The sequence below is a fragment of the Canis lupus genome, chromosome 33 (genome assembly GCF_048164855.1).
Source record: "Canis lupus baileyi chromosome 33, mCanLup2.hap1, whole genome shotgun sequence".
Taxonomy (NCBI): Eukaryota; Metazoa; Chordata; class Mammalia; order Carnivora; family Canidae; genus Canis; species Canis lupus.
This window is the reverse complement of record NC_132870.1, coordinates 18,179,029-18,198,851: the sequence shown is the minus strand read 5'-3', so window position 1 is coordinate 18,198,851 and position 19,823 is coordinate 18,179,029. Positions and strand designations below refer to the sequence as shown.

Here is a 19,823-nt window from a genome sequence, read left to right as displayed (position 1 = left end):
CCTGGGATGATGGAGTCCTGCCTTGGGCTCCCTGTATAGAGCCCACTTCTCCCTCTGACTGTGTCTCTGCTCTCTCTCTCTGTGTGTGTCTCTATTAATAAATAAATAAGAAAAATCTTTAAAAAAAAGAAAATTCCCATCGAAGTTAAAAAAATATAGATTTTTTTGATAAGTGTAAATATATAGACATATATTCAAGATAATTTGAATTATCATAATACTTTACTATGGAGAAGTAATTCATATTTTTCATAGTTCTTGTAGCAAATAATCAATTTTAGATGTGTTCACTTCAATTGAGGAAAAATTTTAGAAGCTACTAGATATATGATGCAGCTGGACAACAGTAAGGAATATAAAAATGACTGGGACTCTCAAATTGCATTAAAGGATTTTGACAATTGAACAATAAGAAACAGTTATCTCTGGGAGGATTAGAAGTAGATTTTCAATGGCATTGAGATAGGCAGTGAAGAGTCAATATGAAATAAGACATCATGTGCACAGCAACATATGCATGTGGGAAAACATTTACAAAGCTACCTTAGTGTGGAATATAGAATCATCAACTTTAGCTTTGGTGGAATGGTGGTAAATGAACTGAAAACTGAGTAAATTTTTGGCCTTGTTCTGTTGAACACAAAGTTTCCAGCAGAAGTTGTTATGATTCCGCCTTCCATTTAGATATGGGATAGCTGGAATTGAGAAAGAAAGTCAGGAGCAAGTCTGCAGCAAAGCAAGTCAGTAGTGTAACTCTTGTAATAATCCATTTACAAGTGGTATGGACTTCACTTTAAGCAGTGGCAATGAAAAGGAGAATAGAGTTTGATGGTGAGAGAGACAATATGGAGTTGATATTCTTTGTACACGTAGATGAATTGGACCTGACAGGGAGGCAGTACTCCAAGCATCTGACTGTGAGAACAATATTACAATCAGAAAAAAGGAGTTTAGTCAGAAAGAGAAGCTAGTTTTAGAAGGAAGATATTCATCTGATGTTGATGCTAAGGATAGTGTTGAACAAAATAAAGTATTCCAATCCCATAAAGCTTTGAGTTTTGTGGGAGGGAAAAAGAAAAGAGGCAACTAACTTAGCAAACAAGCTGATTTGAGAGTGATAGATGATAAAGAGAAATCAAATAGAATGATGTGTTCTTGAAGAAACACATCAAGAGATTGAGATTGGGTAACCAGGAATCTCCTTGTGCAGGAGACGTGTTGAGCTGAAGCCTAAATGGCAAGAAGAAGAGAGATATTTTCTAGAGGAATGAAGAGCTTCTACAAATGCCCTAGGGTAGGACTGATTTTGATGTGTTCAAAGATACAAATACTGTCTGTCTTCAGAGTGGTGAAAAGGACATGAGGGTAGGAAATGAGACATAAAGGCCAGCAGCAGTCAGATCAGTTGGGTCCTCATTGGCCTTGGTAAGGAATCTGATTTCATTCTTGGTCAATGCAAAGGCATCACAGATTTTAAGAAGCAAGGGATGGAGTGGAAGATGGTGTGTGTGACATGATCCGATAATTAAAGCCAAAGTTGTGGATGGGATGCCCAAGGGAGAAACTAAAGGAGAGAACCTCGGTAAGACTGACTGTACTCAAACAGCACAAAACATAGAGAAAGGTCAAAGATACAGGATAAGAAGCAGTCTATTGCTAATGCACAGTTCCCAAGAGAGGAGAAAGTTTCAAAAAGGAGTGAGTAGTACAATGAAGTCAAGTGTCAAATGAGGCCGGGAGGTTGAGGAGACACAGTAATTAGATGCATCATATTTTCCACACACAAATGTTTTAGATTCAACTTTGCTTACTTAGTGAGAGAATATATTTAGTCAAAGGCTGTTGTTACATGTCATGATATATGACATTAATACTTGCATAGAAGATATATATAATTTTTTAATGTGAGGATGGGATCCGTATAATTTTTTAATGTGGGGATGGGACCACCTTCTAGGTATATATATTTCTATTATATTTTGAGTAAGGATTTCTTCTCATTATTTCTGTTGCTAGACTAATTCCTATATACTTCTATCTTATCATATAGGAACTTAATTAGGAACAATAATTCAAATGGAAAGGAAAAAAGAAAAGAAAACCTTGAAGTCCATGCCAGGCACTGGACTAGGTATTGGTTATGCAGAAATGAATCAAGATAAGCACTGTTCCTAAAGCTCTGAACTTGCCTTTTAGTGGGGAAGAAATAATAAACAAGGAGAGTAGAGAGCAGTGGGAGATGATATAAGGGACTGAAGTCCAGGATTTGGAGGTGCGGAGGCCTTCAGAAGAAAGGATGTCTGATAACTGAAAATTGAGTAAGAGTTACAAAACAGGGTGGCAATGTTGTGGGAAGTGTGATGGCTAGTTTGATTTGCCGCCTTGGCAAGGCCGTTACCGGGTTATTCAAATACTCATCTAGGTGTTGCATATTCTTTCTTTCTTTCTTCCTCCCTCCCTCCCACCCACCTTCTCTTCTCTTCTCTTCTTCTCTCTTCTCTCTCTTCTTCTCTTCTTCTTCTCTTCTCTTCTCTTCTCTTCTCTTCTCTTCTCTTCCTTCCTTCCTTCCCTTCCCTTCCCTTCCCTTCCCTTTCCTTCCCTTCCCTTCTCTTCTCTCTTCTCCTCTTCTCCTCTTCTCCTCTCCTCTCTCTCCTCTCCTCTCCTCTCCTCTCCTCTCTCTCTCTCTCTTCTCTCCTTCTCTCTCTTCTCTCTCTCTCTCTTCTCTTCTTTCTTTCTTTCTAAAAAGTGGCATCATTCTATGCAGATTGGTCAAAAACTTCTTTATTTGCTTAGATGACTAATGATTGCCCTTCTAATTTAATACATACAAATCTGCTCCTTATTTGTATTGGCAAAAGAGTGGGACATATCATAATTACCTAACCATCCCTCAGTTGATTTTTAGTTGTTCTCATTCAAATAGTTAATTCCAGCTGACTTCTGTTGAAATTTTTCATTTATTTTTTAATAAACAGTGCTGCAGTAAAATATTTGTGTACCTATGTATATATGTACATATGTCTATTATATATACATATATAATGTATATCCATAATGTATATGGATATATTCATCATAATGTATATAGATACATATCCATACACATATCCATATATATGCATATACATACACATACACGTATATACACACACACATACACACACACCTATAAATGCCATTATGTCTGTAAGATACATTCCAAGAAATGGGATAAACTATTTGGAGGTGTGCAGAGATTTAATTTTTTTTATATTGTCCATTTTTCTCTACCATGGTGCCAGTTTATACTATAGCCAATATATGCAGAGGCACATTTCCCCTACTCCTCATCAACCATACAATATATTTTAGCTAATCTGATGAGCAAAAATAACTTACCATCATGCTTTACATTGTTTTTATTAAATTAATTGAGAAAGGGAGTAAGTGTATTTTTGAAAACATTTTGTTTTTTTTAAATATTTATTTATTTATTTATGATAGACACAGAGAGAGAGAGAGAGGCAGAGACACAGGCAGAGGGAGAAGCAGGCTCCATGCCGGGAGCCCGATGTGGGACTGGATCCCGGGACTCCAGGATCACGCCTTGGGCCAAAGGCAGGCGCCAAACCGCCGAGCCATCCAGGGATCCCCTGAAAACATTTTCTAAGAGCATGGTATAGACCATGTAGCAGAGGTAAAGACTGTAGGTAGTAAAACATTTAGGAAGACTTTATATTAGTAAAATTCAGGGATCATAAAGGCTTAAACTGGGGCAGAGAAGGTGCCTCTCTTTCACAAGTAAGTGCATCTCCAAATAGCATGTTGACTCCATGTCACCATTAATCATGTCTAGCATGATTTTTAAAGTATTTCTTTAAAAGAAGAAAAAAAAAGTTTTTTTTTGTTTTGGAGTTGGAATCATGCAGTACCTCCAAATTGTGTAATACATTTAAGGCATTATGTATTCAGCTACTTAAATTTAAATGATGAATCCATTAATATGTTGCTTGAAATATAGACCATAGTCTTTGTCTTCCAAAGGATATTTTAATCAAAATGTTAAAAATAAGCTAGAGTCTCATTCAAATAGTTAATTTCAGCTGCCTTTTGTTGTAATATATCATGAATTATCTCTCTGATGGATGGGCAGCCAAATGCAGATAAAATTAGCTTTGCAGTCATTCATTTTAAATTGCTCTTGAATCATTTGGAAGTAAATTCCATTTCAGAAGAATACGCTTCAGGTCTCAGACAAAGAGATAATAGTCCTATATTTTATGATATAAGCAATAATAGTTTAAGTCTTATGATTCAGAAATATAGAAACTTATGTATTAAGTTGATGAAAATTAAGGCTTGATACATAGCAATAAAACCAGCAACCTAAGCCTCCTAGATTGATGTTCATAGCATAATATTTTCCTGTCAAGATTTAGGTGGAATGAAAGTCTATAAAAATAATACATGTTACAAAGCTTTCTCTTCTTGTATATAAATGGAAAAGCAAAGGCTATTTAACAGAAAAGGAAATATTGAGATTTATCTCATAATAAGATAAAAATGGCAATATCAATATTGGGTAATGATAGAAAGTAGAAAATTAAGTCAGGTGTTACAGAAAGGTGAAATGAATAATAATGTTACATCTAAATTGAAAAGGCAATTATACTTTTAAGTTAATAGTGAATTCAATGTACAGAATAAAACCAACTTTGGAAAATTTACTTTGTTAATTTAAATGAACTCCATGCAGGACACTTGTTTAGCGATTTTATTAATCAAGTCATATGACCCAGCTAGCATAGTGCATCCATATCGGCATCTGGGGTTTGCCTTTATACAACATATAATAATTTGGGATAAATGGTATGTTGCCAGAAATAAGTTCATTGTCTGAAGTTGCTGTTCACAAATTGAGTTCCCATTATCTCTCTGAAGATTTCAGGGATCTCTGGTTATTTATATTAAGAGATAAAGTAGTAATAGGATGCACTCACTGATCTCCCTGCTGAAAAAAAACGAATTGTTCTTTTATAGCTTCAAGTTTTGTAGCATGTCCTTAATAGTGTCAGAAAGCCGGTTTATTTGGATAGTAAAATGAATTCTACGCTAGCAGATGATCTCAGTAAATAGTCTATCAACTCAAGGTAGAATCTCAAACCTTGTTATCTCCATGTATTGAACTTCAAAATCTCAAACTGTATTATCCATGTATTAAAGAGTCTTCTAGTGCCCTGAAAGATTTAGTTTCAGTGTGGTGGGGATTTTACTTGTTTTCGATTAGACACATGAATGGGCACTGGAGTACATCCAAAGGGAAAGCCGTGAACAAATAAAATTGCACACTGTCCCTTGCACACCATTGCAAACACACTTCCTTAGAGACCTATTTGAAGACTGAGTTTTTCTCTGGAAAGCCATGATTCATTTGGAAGACATCTAATCACCATAAGAAGCTGGGGAATAGCAAGTAAGTTCTAAAACAAACATCCACTACATAATTTTAATTCTCAGATTTTTCCGTGAAGTAGAATGTTTGGTTAACTGACATTTTAGACAGGATCAATTTTGTGGATACGTGACCTGTGCTGTCACACAGGACTCTTCATTTAAAGTTCATCTGAAAAAAATAAAAATAAAAAATAAAATAAAATAAATAAAAATAAAAATAAAATGTTCATCTGTCACTGTTTCAGAATTCTTAATACAATGAGAATCCCCAAATTTTCACTCTGCATTAGGCCACACAAATTTTGTATCCTGTCAAGTTTGTAGACCTTACTACTGTTACAACCTCTGGTATTTGTAAATTCATATGAGGTACTATGAACTCTAAAATATCTTGTGAACACTTTCTGAATGATCACAGTTGCCATTTGTGTAATATTCATGCTTTTATAAGATTGTTATTGACCTTCCTACAATGTGCCTGGCACTGTGGCAGACTTAATGTAAAATAAAAATGAAAATTACAATAATTCCTGCCTTCAAAACAGCTTTCATTCTAGCATTGTTTTTCAAAAGCCAGAAATATTTAACAATTGGTAATAGTTGCATAAAACTTGTTACTAAAACTGAAAAGTAGATCCCTCCATATGTGTGCAAGGCAAATGTATACATAGTGCAGAGGAGCTAAGCATTCATGAAGAGGTATTTGTAGATGCTCATTTGCAGATGATCATTTTTTCCTTGTTAAATACATGATATTTGGAGATAATAATTTCCCCTGTTAAATACATATGGCTGTAACCATGTTGGATATTTAAATACTCATAAGTTTTCCTTTATAATTTTGATTGAAGAGAAACGACTTGCTTGATTTTCAAAACATACTCTAGAAAAAAAATTAAGATGAAATTCCATGAAAAGACAATTTCTGAAATTAATGCTGATACTTACCATTGCTGTCTAGAGCAAAGAAAATATTGTCTTAGCATACTTGACCGCATGGTGGGGGATATTGTTTAGGCCATTTGACATGGTTGGGCATGGTATCCAGGCCACCTGTTGGAAATGAAGAAGAATTTCCAAGCAGAGCTAGGATAATCATTATCCCACTGATAAACATTCCATTCCCATTTTGTCAAATTACCCCATTATACTTATCTTACTGTCTCAGGGTCTTGAAAATTATCTTTATCATTCCCATCCCCTGAATTGAGTATTAGAAGTAATGTGCCATATTGCCTAATGTTATTTTATCTAGGCATAGACTTAAACACTGTATGTGTATTATAAGAAATAGTAGGAAACTAATATGTTGTCATTGGTTAAGGCATCTCCCCAGATCAAACTTAAAAGATGGAGTTTATGCAAAAACTGGAATAATATGTAAAAGAAACACTGGATTTACCACATGATGAAAATGTTTCAAATGATGGAAACCATTCCTTAATAAGTTGCATAGTAAGTGTTATTTAACAAACACCTTGAAAAATCAAAAATTTTATGAAACTTCAAACCAAGACAGAATTATTTCTTTTCACTGATAGTAAAGTAAAAACTCACAATTAAATACAAAATTAGTTTGTCCATACATCTCTTTTTTAAAAGATTTTATTTATTTAGTCATGAGAGATACAGAGAGAGAGAGAGAGAGAGAGAAAGAGAGAGAGGCAGAGACACAGCAGAGGGAGAAGCAGGCTCCATGCAGGGAGCCCGATGTGGGACTCCATCCCGGGTCTCCAGGATCACACCTTGGGCTAAAGGCAGCGCTAAACCGCTGAGCCACCAGGGCTGCCCTACTTCTTTTAAATACATTATTAAATTATTACTATTTTTTGCAGCACTTAACGGAACCCTTTTTGAGTTGAAAACATATGTGTGACTTTCCCAACTTCCATTAGTCTCCCCAGTAGTTTACAGTAAAATAATCAGAAGGAAGGAGTACATGCTTTTGGCAAGGAAGAGTAATCAATTTTTAGTGCCTGTCTTTCTGTAGGATGTGAATACATAAGTATTTGGCTACAGGTAAAGTAGTATACAGGAATGTGATATTTTACAATCATAATTCCTTCTAAAAAAAAATCTCACTTTCTGAAATGATGACTGAAAGGAAAGCTTTTGATATCTTACAAACTTAAATAAATACATTGTTACAAAATACATACACCTTTCTATATGCATAAATATACAGCAGTATTTTAAAAAATTGAATCAACCCTCTGCCTCCTTGAGTAATAGTAACAAAAAACAACTAACATTTTACTGAATTTGAGTCTGATATCTATTATCACATATAACAATAAGTGCATTGGAGGAAAAAATAACAAAAAGTGAATAAGGCCTTCAAGACCTCAACTTTATGTTGATGGATCTGTCGATACCTTACTTCCCCGTTCCTTTGCCTTTCTGTTTTGAGTGTTCCTGCATATTGATTAAAGAGGCCGAAGTTGATGGAAACAAGGTTATTCTTTAGTTAGCTGACAGTTTGGATCCTTGATGTTCAACAATGGAAAAAGCAGAAATGATGCCCTGCCAGAAGCAAGCAAATTAAGGAAGTGATAAAGCCAGCTGCAGGAAGCATCATTTACATCCCAGTGTCAGAAATTTATAATTGTGGAGAGCTTTGAAAGCTAGCTAGCTGTGTCTGTGATGCAAGCAAGCGAATTTGTCCTGCAGAACATATTGGCAGAAATCAAACTTGGGTCCTCTTCCACAACTATCCTATGAGCTAGATGGAAAAAGTGCCAGGCCAGGTTTCTTAGCAGACCAATGTCCATTTTACTAATGGCCATATCCCCAAACAGGGCAACTAAATGAGTGATGAAATGAGTTTTAAGGTAATATATGCCCAACCAGTCTTTACCCATACTGTATCATGCATTTGCTACTGAATGTGTATACTTTTAAAGAACTTGTAAAAACTTTTAATTGTGACCTCACCCCTTTAACATAACATATTAGGCTGGGGTACTTAATCAACTTACAGAATGAATAATAGTTTTGCTCTCCACTATCTGTCACGGAAGAAAATTATCTGGTCTCACTTAATTTCAGTGTATTGGAAAGCCTTTTTACCTTGACTTTTGTGAAATATGATAGTAGGATTTTCTGTGCACTTTTTAAATTTTCTGTTTCTATTTGGAATCATACAGAACCCACATTATGAAAAACATACCACAAAGTGTACAAATATCTCAAGTGGTTTTGGAGTTTTGTTTATTCAGTGGTTTTGAAACAGGAGAGTGGAAGCAATATATTTGATGATTTTCAGTGCTATAAAAAACAAGATTATTGACTATTGTTCTTCATGATAATGCTCAGTAATATTCTAATGAGAATAGGTTTGACTAGTCATATCATACACTTGGTATTTGAGGTGTAGTTTCCAAACAAGACCAAACATCATTGGTAGACTCGAGGCTCTACTATCAATCTACTATTGACTGATAATATTATTATCTATATTTGCAGTGCTGAAAATAATTCTGAGCTCAGTAAATATTAATTTTGATGGAATGAATATGTCATGCAATGGCATCTTTTGAAAATAAAGATAGAATTGAATCTGTACCTAAAGATCATTAATTTCTTGTTCCTCATGTTCCTTCTCAGCTTCTTGCAAAGAACTTAATGTTTACCTATGAGCCTTATATTTTTCAAACAGATGTTTCTAATGAAATTGTTTTTGCTTTTGTCAGCTCTCAAGAGGAAAACTGTGTAGTGGGAGGTATAGTACTATATTGGGAAGATCACAGTTTTTGAGTGAGACAAACCTGGGTTTTGATTCCAGTTCTGCTATTTACTATATGCATGCTCAGGGCAACATATTCATCTTCTCTGATGTTGAGTTTTGCCATGTGTAAAAATGAGAATAACAACCAAAATATTAATTGAGCAATCAGTCCATAGACCTAATGTACTGCCAGTGCATAGTGGCCACACAAATCCTTAATTAGATTATTTATGAGTCACTGTTTTTAAAGATTTTATTTATTTATTCATTATTTTTAAAGATTTTATTTATTTATCATGAGAGACACACAGAAAGAGAGAGGCAGAGGCAGAGACACAGGCAGAGAGAGAAGCAGGCTCCATGCAGGAAGCCCGACACGGGACTCGATCCCGGGTCTCTAGGATCACACCCTGGACTGAAGGCGGCGCTACCCACCCAGGCCACCCATGAGTCATTATTTTTAAATGAATAGCAAGTAAATGACAAGTGGCTACAATGATGTGAATGTTTTCCTCTTTCTTTTTGTTTTGCCAGACGACGACTTTTTTCATGAACTCCCAGAAACCTTTCCATCTGATCCACCTGAACCTCTACCACATTTTCTTATTGAGCCTGAAGAAGCTTACATCGTGAAGAATAAGCCTGTGAACCTGTATTGTAAAGCCAGTCCTGCCACCCAGATCTACTTCAAGTGTAATAGTGAATGGGTTCATCAGAAGGATCACATAGTAGACGAGAGAGTAGATGAAACCTCTGGTGAGTTTTCCACTGCATTTTTAAGATTCACTTACTACTTTGGCATGTTGTCACACAGTTCTTTCAATTGTGAGAATAAAAGTATTTATTATCCTTCGGCAAAAGTTTTGGTTCAGTTTGGGTAAGATTTAGTGATCTCATTCCATGCAGTGCAAAGTAAAATGGGATGAATAAATCTTGACTTGGTTCCTGATGGACATAGTTCATACTTAAAAAGATAAAAGAAAAAAAATGAATAGACTGAGTGAATGGCAAGTGCTGTAGTAAAAGATGAATTTCACTCAAGTGTCACTTCTGGTGTCAGGCCTAAATATCCTGGAACATATTTTTAAACTATTTGTAAATGTTGCAAATTCAAAGTATCCTGTGACTTTAACTTATATCTAAAAATATATCCTAATTATCTAACTCTTACTTAAAGTTAAACTGAGAGTGATTGAAAATAGTGAGAGTGTGGGATCCAGGAAGAGGTGAAGGGGTGAGTATAGCCACCATCTGGGAGGGTCTTGATTAGATTATCATTATTCCTGGCCTGGTGAAAACTCCTGACTTTATTGCTCTGTAAAAATTATCCCTAACATTTAAATACTAAAGGCAGAGAGAAGATAAAGTAGAGTTTATTAGATCAGCTAAAAAGTAAACTTTCTTAAGAGCATCTTTTTACTTTATGATGGGTGACTTAAGATAGTTGTGGAATCTCCTAGAGTTATAAACTAGAAAGATGTGTATCATTTTATAGTGGTTTAAGTGCTTATGCTCTCTAGTAGGGAGAAGAACAATTTGAATTTTCAGATCCATTCTAGATCTATGATCTCATAGTATTAAGACATATAATTTGAATATTCAGATTTCACCAATCAACATTTCCAAGCTAAATAGGAATCATTTAAATATCTTTATTTTCTTTCATAAATATCTCTACCTACCAAGATAGATACATGTTTCCAAAATCTAAATCATAATTTGTATTTATATCCAAATGTCAGATTAACCAAGAACAAGCAGGGACCAGCTCTTGAGGGAGATCTGTGGTCCCTATCTCTAACAACACAAAGCACTAATAAAAACCTCATATTGAGGTGATGGGACATAAAGAAATGGAACAGACTGTGAGAAGACAGAGAAAAGGCATCTTTTAGGAAAGCATGTGAAGCATATACTGATATAACACAAATGGTCTTAGAAAATCAGGTGGCAGCTCTACATAATTGTTTGTCAATTTGTGAATCAGTATGCTCACTGCATGCAATCTGATGGCTGTAGAAATAACTAGGTACCCAACTGTACAATAGCTTACTTTGGGGAATTGTCTCACCTCTCGTTCTAATTACTCAGAAAATAACTCCACCAGATGTCTACCTAACCTCAAGTGAATTAGTATTATTTGTTTCAGCTCATTTACTTGTAAAGATTTCAAACACACAAGTTTTAATGGTAAGAGGAAAAAAGAAAGCATCTCAAAAGCTAAGATGAAAGTCACAAACATATTTAAGCTTGTCTTTATAAATTAATGAAAATGTCTATACAGAAGGATGAGAAGTAAAACCAAAACTGCTCTGACATTGAGCTCCTCTGCCAGCTTCATGCTATGTTGGTCATATATATATGTATGCGTGTGTGAATATATATATTTTAGTAAGAAATCTCCCTTCTTAAAATACTATATTTTTTATTTCCACATAAAATTAATATTGCATATATCAGTTATTAAAAATACCTTGTAAAAGCAGCCATAAATGGAAATATCTGGCATGTTTTTATTCAGATTCAGGGTGGGACAGATAAGAGCTAAGGATGGAATTGGGAGCTTCAACACTTGTACAGAGCTCCTCAGGTTCATGGATGGAGTGGAATGTAATATACCTTTTTGCTGTCTTTCATGTTCATCCAAAACTTTCAAAGAAAACCAGCATCCAGACAAATGTATTACCTTTCAAGTTAGAAAAAAGATAGAGATGCCCTCAGATATCAATACTAACTGTTATGTTCTTAACATACTAGCCTGTGCAATTAGGCAAGACGAATAACTGAAAAAATATAAAAATTGTTTTAAAAAGTGGAAAATGATCATTTTTGACCAATAATGTGATTTTGTATATCTGAAAAAAGTGAATTTTTATTTTTTTAAGATTTTATTTACTTATTTGGCAGAGAGAGAGCAAAAGCAGAGGGAGCGGCAGGCCAAGGGAGAGGCAGAAGCAGACTACCCATGGAGCAAGGATCCCAATGGGCTCAATTCCAAGCCCAGGACCCTGGGATCATGACCCGAGTCAAAGGCAGATGCTTAGCTGACTGAGCCACTCAGGTGCCCCTGGGAAAAACACATTTTTAAATTTTAAAAATTGAAAAAAAAGTCAAGAGAATATAGAAAAGTGTCTGAAAAAAAGATTCATATGACCCATCAACTTTTCTTTTATAGGTAGCCAGTCAGAGTATAATGGAATAAAAGATATCATTTACAATAACAATGTAAAAGAAAATATGTATGTATAAAGTTAACAAGAAATTTGGAGAATTTTAGAAAGAAAAACATTAAATAAATGCTACTCAGAGTAAGAAAAATGCAAGGAAGATAAGTGGAAAACTTATCTTGTTCTTGGGTAGAAAGACAATATTTTTTAAATATTTGCTGTTTATAGGGGCACCTGAGTGGCTCAGTGGTTGAGCGTCTGCCTTCGGTTCAGGTTGTGATCATGGGGTTCTGGGATTGAGTTCTACATCGGGCTCCTTGCAGGGAGTCTGCTTCTCCCTCTGCCTATGTCTCTGCCTCTCTCCTTGTGTCTTTCAATAATAAATAAATAAAATCTTAAAATATATATATTTACTGTTTATAAATGAATCCGCAAGTCACCAACATTGTATGAAAAGTAATTTGTGAAAATAGCTAGAAGATTTCTGAAATAAAAGTATAATGAGGGAACTCCAGATCTTTATAAATATATTGTAAAACTAAAGAAGTGAAGAGTTTGATCTGAGCAGAGAATAAGACATACAGATTAATGGATTAAAATAGGGACCAGGAAATACTCAGTTAACTTACAATGTGTTAAGATGGTTTTTCAGTCCATAAGGTTTAAGGCAGTTGGAAATTAAATGAATGGATGAGTGAATGAATGAACTAATGAAGAAATACATAAAGCTTGGATTTTATCTCATTTGTTAGAATAAAATAAATTCTTGATGTTAGGGTTTAATGTCATTATCATTAGTATCACCACCACCACCATCATCATCACTAACATCAGTAGAAGAAAATTTTGGAGATTTGTAAATTGATTGGTTGGTTGGTTTCAGTGGTGGGCAAAGTCTTTTTAATTAAGACAAAATTAAGAAGTCTTATAAGAAAGCATTCTCAAATTTGAATATCCAAAGCAAGTAAACCACAAAACCAAGGGACAAATACACACAGGAACATATCTGTGGACATACATTAATCCAAGGACTGATTTATGTATTACTAGTTCTTAAAGTATATTTAAGAAAAAGATCAGCAACTGAATGGAAAACTTAGCAGAGGTTGAACATGAAGACACAGGAAAAGAAATGCAAATTGGTAAATAAGCATCTAAGATGTCAAGATCAAAACAGTAAAGAGTGTTGGTAAAGGAATGGGATAGGGACTAGCTCATTCTTTGTTGAGGAGATTATAAATTGGTACAAACTTTTTGAAGGCCAATTTGGAAATACCTACCAATATTTAAATGCATACACCCTTTCACTCAGTAATTACAAACTTAGGATCTAAAAAGAAGATTCCAAATGAGCACAAAGACTAAACTGCAAGGTTGTTCATTGCACCTTTATTGCAGAGACATATTGAGGACTGTTGTCCCGACATGGATTATTGTGATGCTTTTTACAATAACGAGGTTTCTCCATATGTGAGGCTGTAGAAAAATCTCTCACATAAAATTCAAAGTGAAAACAAGAGTACAGAACACTGCATGTAATATGTCCTCATTATGTAAAGGATGCACATATATTTTTGTAGGCATTGGGATGTTTTGGAGAAATATACAATAGGCAGTTGACAGCTCAAAATATGGGTTGATAGGAGATTTCTTTCATAATAAGTTTAGTTTTTTACCCAGTCCTGTGAATGTGTTATTTTCATAATAAATAATGAAGCCTGGAAAAAAAAAAAAAAAGGCCAAATCATTGTATTGCATCTCTTTACCAGTTATCATAAATCTCCAATCTGAAAAAGTGTTGGTGGGAAATTTGTGGGCTTCTTATATTAGAGCTCTCTGCTTTCCCATGAGTTCAGAAGCATTATACATGGAATTTAAACTGAAGTACTTGGTTTTGGAGATTTTTTTTCCCCCTGAGGTTGGATTCACTTGCAACTTTGGTTCTCAACTCTTCACTTAGTAGTCTGACTATAGTCTTATTGGGGATTTAGTGGTTCTTAACAGCAAGAAAGGTTAAATGCATCAAGTCTTGAAATATATTACAAATCAGAGAAATTTCTTGACATTTAAAAAATCAAATTGGTTCTCAGATAAAGCAGGAGAGAGAGAAGTCACTGCAAATGAGGTCTTTTTTCATAGATACTCTGCCTTAGAATAATAATATTTGGAAGCATGTTCAGCGGCAATCAGATACATTGAAAAAATCAACTACTTTCTCTAAAATCCTCCTCAAAGGTAGCTTCACAATGAAAAACTGCAAAACAATAAAACCAGAAAAAAGAACAGAATTTCTCTTCCACCTCACAAAATTCTTCCTTTTAAATTATGAAGGTGTTAAGTAGTTCTGAAATACCGAGCAAACAATGCTTTGTACTCACTGAGCCAAGCTACACCACTGTTGATAAAATGTAGTGATTAAAGATCATATATTACTGTTAATGTTTGCCTTCTATCATTTATACCCCATTTGCATTTCTTGCAAATATGTAGTAGAAGAAACAGAAAAGGGGAAAGCAGTATATATTCAATGGTTTTGAAAATGTCAATAGCCAAAAGCTCTTATTTGGTAATATAGTAATAAGTATCGATGTTCTTTCAGAATTCCACAGAAATCTTGATCTGCTCAAAATTGTATGGTTGCATTTTAAGAAAAACTCAGGCGTGGCTGCTTGCTTTCTATTTACTTGAAGTCTTTTCAACCCCTGTTTCCATGGTACCTAAGATTTAGCACTGAAAGGCAAATATTTCTCCTCTACCAAAAAAAAAAAAAAAAAAAAATGCAAACGGGGAGTTTACAAAACCTAGGTCAGTTTGAAATTTTAATATTCCCAGAGATTTTTTTCCCCTTCTCTTCTTTAATTATTCTCACATTAGCAAAATATTATCTGTAGGACCAACTCAACCACAATAAAAAGTTCCAATATTTGTACCGAATGCCTTACACGTATTATGTAATATAGTTATCATGACAGTCTTATGAGATAATCTCTGGAGTTTTCCTTTTGTAAATGAAAGTGCTGAGGCTCAGCAAAGTAAACTAATGTGCCCCAAATCACATAACTAGAAGGTGGCAGAGCAGGGGTATGAACCCAGTGCTTTCTGATTCCAAACCTTTGCCCTTGCCCCTGTACCGGGTAACATCTCCCTAAATTCTGCCGTAACTACTGAACACATTACAGCTTGTCTAAAAGAGATATATGGATACATGTTTCCCTTTTCTTGAGAAAAGAAAATCTGGTTCAGAATGTCAGCTAAATATTTATCTTTCATGCTTTCACCTGCCTTCCTGTGTCAGATTTTCTGTATCTGAGCCCTTTCTCACTCTGGAATACCTTGAACTAGTGCTTAGGATTTGATTCTTTTTCTTCTTGGAGCTCTTTAATATTTTGCTGATTAACAAATGAGTGAGCCTTAACATGAAAAAAGAAAAAAAAAAAAAGACTCATTAAGAGAAGCTATAATGGGGCACAAATTTAAGTGAATTTGCCTTTACTCCAAAAGGAGCTTTTGCAATATGGTGTCTTCACTTAGGTCCCCGTTTGTTGCAAGAGTGGCACAATTGAATTTTTCTTCCTCCTCTTGTCTGCCTATTTCAGATACCTCTTCTCTCCATCCTGTCACCAAAAATAGAAACGTCAGCTTCATCCATTACTCCAACAGCCAAAGTGATTATCAGCTACTGCCAGTTCTCAGAATTCTCTTGCAAAACATCCTTCTGTTCTTAATTCTTACTGTTATCCCCTTGATATATATAGGCCTCCTTTATCATATGCCTCTTAGATGATTTAGGTAGCCTCCAACACCTTCTTGGTTTCAGCCTTTTTCCCCAACAAACCATTCTCTAGATAGTTGTGGGCCTAAAGCAGAGATCCAAGTAATTATATCATGCCATTTCTTAACATACATAATGGTTTTCCTGTGTCCATGGAATAAAGATCAACTTCATTGATCATATACTCAAAAACTTCAGTATAGTCAGTTCCCAATCAAACTTGCTAACCTTCTTCTAATAGTTTCTTTTCTACCATATGTCCTAGACATTGGGCAAATTTAGTTTTTCCTCTTGAACTGTGTTGAGTGAAGCACCATTGTCTTGTAAGTGCTATTGGGGAAACAAAAACAAAAGAAACAAAAAACGTTGTGGTCAAATACATTAGGAAACACTATAATAATTATATACTCCTTTTGGAGACAGTATAAAGTATATTTTCCTGTAAAAGACCCAGGAAAGCTCTGCATTGGAAAACTTTTTTAACCTCATCGTATTTGGCAACTGAACTCCTTTTCACAGAACTTCTATTAAAATATCATGAGACGTTAATGTCATACCAGGATGTGATTTAGGAGAAGCTGCTCATACATTTTCAAAGGGAAACTAGATGGGATTTATTTAAGTTGTATTAAAATGAATGTGAACATTCTTTTCTTTACATTTTGATGTCTTGGAATCATAGAAACTTTAAGTTGTGAGATTTTGGCAGTCATTTACACTCTGCATTACTGGCATGCTATTCATTAAATTGAGTTTAATCAGCTTTCCATTATCTTTTTTTTTATTTATTTTTTATTGGTGTTCAATAGCTTTCCATTATCTTGATGTACCTGTCCTATTTAGGTCAAATGGAAATTTAGAAAACAAGTCTGCTTACTTCCTGGGTTTACTAATGTTAGATATTTGAGAGGGACAGTTATGTTTCCTTTCTCAAATTACCTCTCCTCTTCCATCTAACATTATAAGCTCAAGAGTAAGTTCCCGAAAATCAAGGATTATGTCTTTTTAAAAGTATTTTATTTATTCATGAGAGACACACAGAGAAAGGCAGAGACATAGGGAGATGGAGAAGCAGGCTCCCCATGGGAGCCTGATGCAGGGATTCAATCCCAAGACTTTGGGATCACACCCTGAGCGATCCTCAACCACTGAGCCACCCAGGTGCCCCTATATCTGTCTTTTTCACTATTCTAGTTCCATTCTAGTTCCTTTACCCCATACTTTGCCTTTCCTACTTTTGTCAAAATCCTACTCATGCTTAAAGAAGCATCTCAAATGCAATATTGTGGATGAATCCTTCTATAAAAACTCAAGTGATATGTAACATGTCTACATTTCTACATTTCTCTTATTTGTACTTCCATTTTTATTATACTCATAAGTGTGAATTGTTTATGTATATTAAGTTAAACCATTAGAGATTTTTTTTTAAGATTTTATTTATTTATTCATGAGAGACACAGAAAGAGAGGCAGAGACATGGGGAGAGGGAGAAGCAGGCTCCAAGCAGGGAGCCTGACGTCGGACTCGATCCTGGGACTCCAGGATCACGCCCTGGGCCAAAGGCAGACGCTGAACTGCTGAGCCACCCAGGGATCCCACCGTTAGAGATTCATTCAACCATTTTCAAGGTAAAAAATGGCAGTTTCTTAAAATGCCATGTTATTTATGGAATTATATTCATATATAAAAATAGATAATATATATTTGATATACACATATACATAATATATGCATATAAAATATATATGTGATAATATATATGTACATAGTATACATATGTAACTATATGTATGTGTGTATTCATATTTGTCTCTTCAACTACATTGGAATGATATCATATGGCTTCTGTTTTGGGAAGTTCTGTCTTTTCTGAATTTTACAACACAAGGCTTTAAGCACAGGAGATTTGTGGGATTATAGCTATTCATCCTACTAAATTTGAGTAACTTAAATTTAGTGAAACATACTGATGATGTTTTTATTTAGGATATTTCATGAATAGGTGGTTTGAGGAATAGATAAGACAGCATAATCTTCTATAAGAAGAGTTATTTTACGTATTAAGTACATACATACCAATCATTCTCTATGTAAAATAGTTACTTCAGACTCTATTCTCATTAACAGAGTGAACATTTTCAAAAGGAATTTATATGAACTTTGTTTAAATGAGCACTGGGTGTTATTCTGTATGTTGGCAAATTGAACACCAATAAAAAATAAATTTATTATTTAAAAAATAAATAAATGTTAGGAAATTATGCATAAAATTTGGAAGCTCTATTTGAACTTCACTCCATAATTTTTCTATTAAGTCAGTAGGACTACTGCTTCTACAAGAATAGAGCCCTATATCTGTAGTATATTTGTCTGTCAATGAAGATAAATGATGCTGGGATATAAACCAATTATTTATTTGATTTCTTTCCCAGAGGTACTTATTTCAATACCAGAAACTCAGAACTTTTTTTTTCAGTGTAAGGCTGGCCCCAAAATAAAAATAGAAAAATTGGTAAGGATCCATGTAGGATATGAAGGCTTTACCACTGAGTCAGTGGGATACCTTGGCAAGAGATAACAGAATATCAATCACCCTGAAATACATACTTTTTCTTATTCTTCATTTGTTAGTGTTCACAATTTATTGGTCCCTATTTCACATTGACTTTAAGTCTTTAAACACCTGAGTTAACATGGCCAACATAATCTCAGCTGCAGTGACAAATACATGCTTGGGTCAGAGTTCCAGAATGTAGATTTTAGTTGTTACTTTCACTCCAGTCTAGCATGAAGATGAATCTCAGCTGCCTGAGTGATTCGGGCTCTCTCACTGTGTAGAAACCTGGGTTTTGTTTCCCTTCTTTCCTTAGCTTACAAACAGAAGTGAATACTGGAAAAATGTTAGACTACCTATTTGGGTTGCTTTTGTTTCTAATCTATTGTTTTTGAGAAGTTCTTAATGCCGTTTGTTCATTTTTTGACTATTCCAATATTTGCATATATCAGTACTGTAGACACTGCATGTACTTCACATACCCTGGCTATGCCATATTTGTGGACTATGTCATTTTGATAGCATGTATTTATTGAACAGATATGGCCCAGAACATGATTGCAAAGTAGAGGCAAGAAAACATCACCCCTTCAGTTCAGTTTTAGTGAGCTGTCATTTCATTAGAGGAAAACAGAAATTTTCAAAAATTATATTCAGCGAGAGTTTTTAATGTAACGAGAGCAAAGGAATTGTCTTCTGTCGATTAACACTTACTTCTAATGCATTGCTCCTTTGTCTTCCCACAGCGAAGGTGAAATCATTGATTAATACAATTTATAAATATTAATGCAATATATAGATATAGATATGCATATGTGTGTGTGTTTGTGTATGCGTGTATTTTCCCCAGTTTAGAAAGAACTAAATCAAATACTACCCGTCCCCAAGCCCACACAGAGGCTACAATAAGAAACAGGAGTCCAAGGACCATTCTTCATCTCGATTACTTGCTACCCAAACAGGGCATTGCAGGAGTGAAACCAGCGATTGTGTTGCTATAGCAATTTTGCCAGGTGCCCAGCAACCATGCATGTGCTGTGGCCTAGAGTTTTAATATGCCCACTTCAAAGTGAGAATAGCACAAGTGTTAAAAGCCAAAGTATATTTTTAATCTAACCTTTGGCTATAATTTGTGAGGAGTTTAAGGAGAGTCTCTTACTCTTTATC

The 19,823-nt window shown here is 34.8% G+C and overlaps 1 protein-coding gene and 1 long non-coding RNA gene across 3 annotated transcripts in view; one reads left to right on the top strand and one right to left on the bottom strand.

Annotated features, from left to right (window-relative positions):
- UNC5C (unc-5 netrin receptor C) overlaps window positions 1-19,823 on the top strand; it is a 351,352-nt gene that overhangs the window by 190,023 nt on the left and 141,506 nt on the right. For both annotated transcript variants that reach the window (XM_072810537.1, XM_072810536.1), the window contains exon 2: window positions 9,695-9,916. In XM_072810537.1, coding sequence (XP_072666638.1) covers window positions 9,695-9,916 — 222 coding nt within the window. The remainder of the gene's footprint in view (window positions 1-9,694; window positions 9,917-19,823) is intronic.
- LOC140623828 (uncharacterized) overlaps window positions 4,716-19,823 on the bottom strand; it is a 45,288-nt gene continuing 30,180 nt past the window's right edge. Inside the window, exons 7-8 of the long non-coding RNA XR_012023351.1 lie at window positions 6,382-6,486; window positions 4,716-5,602 (exon numbers count right to left, since the gene is read on the bottom strand). This is a non-coding gene — a long non-coding RNA (uncharacterized lncRNA). The remainder of the gene's footprint in view (window positions 5,603-6,381; window positions 6,487-19,823) is intronic.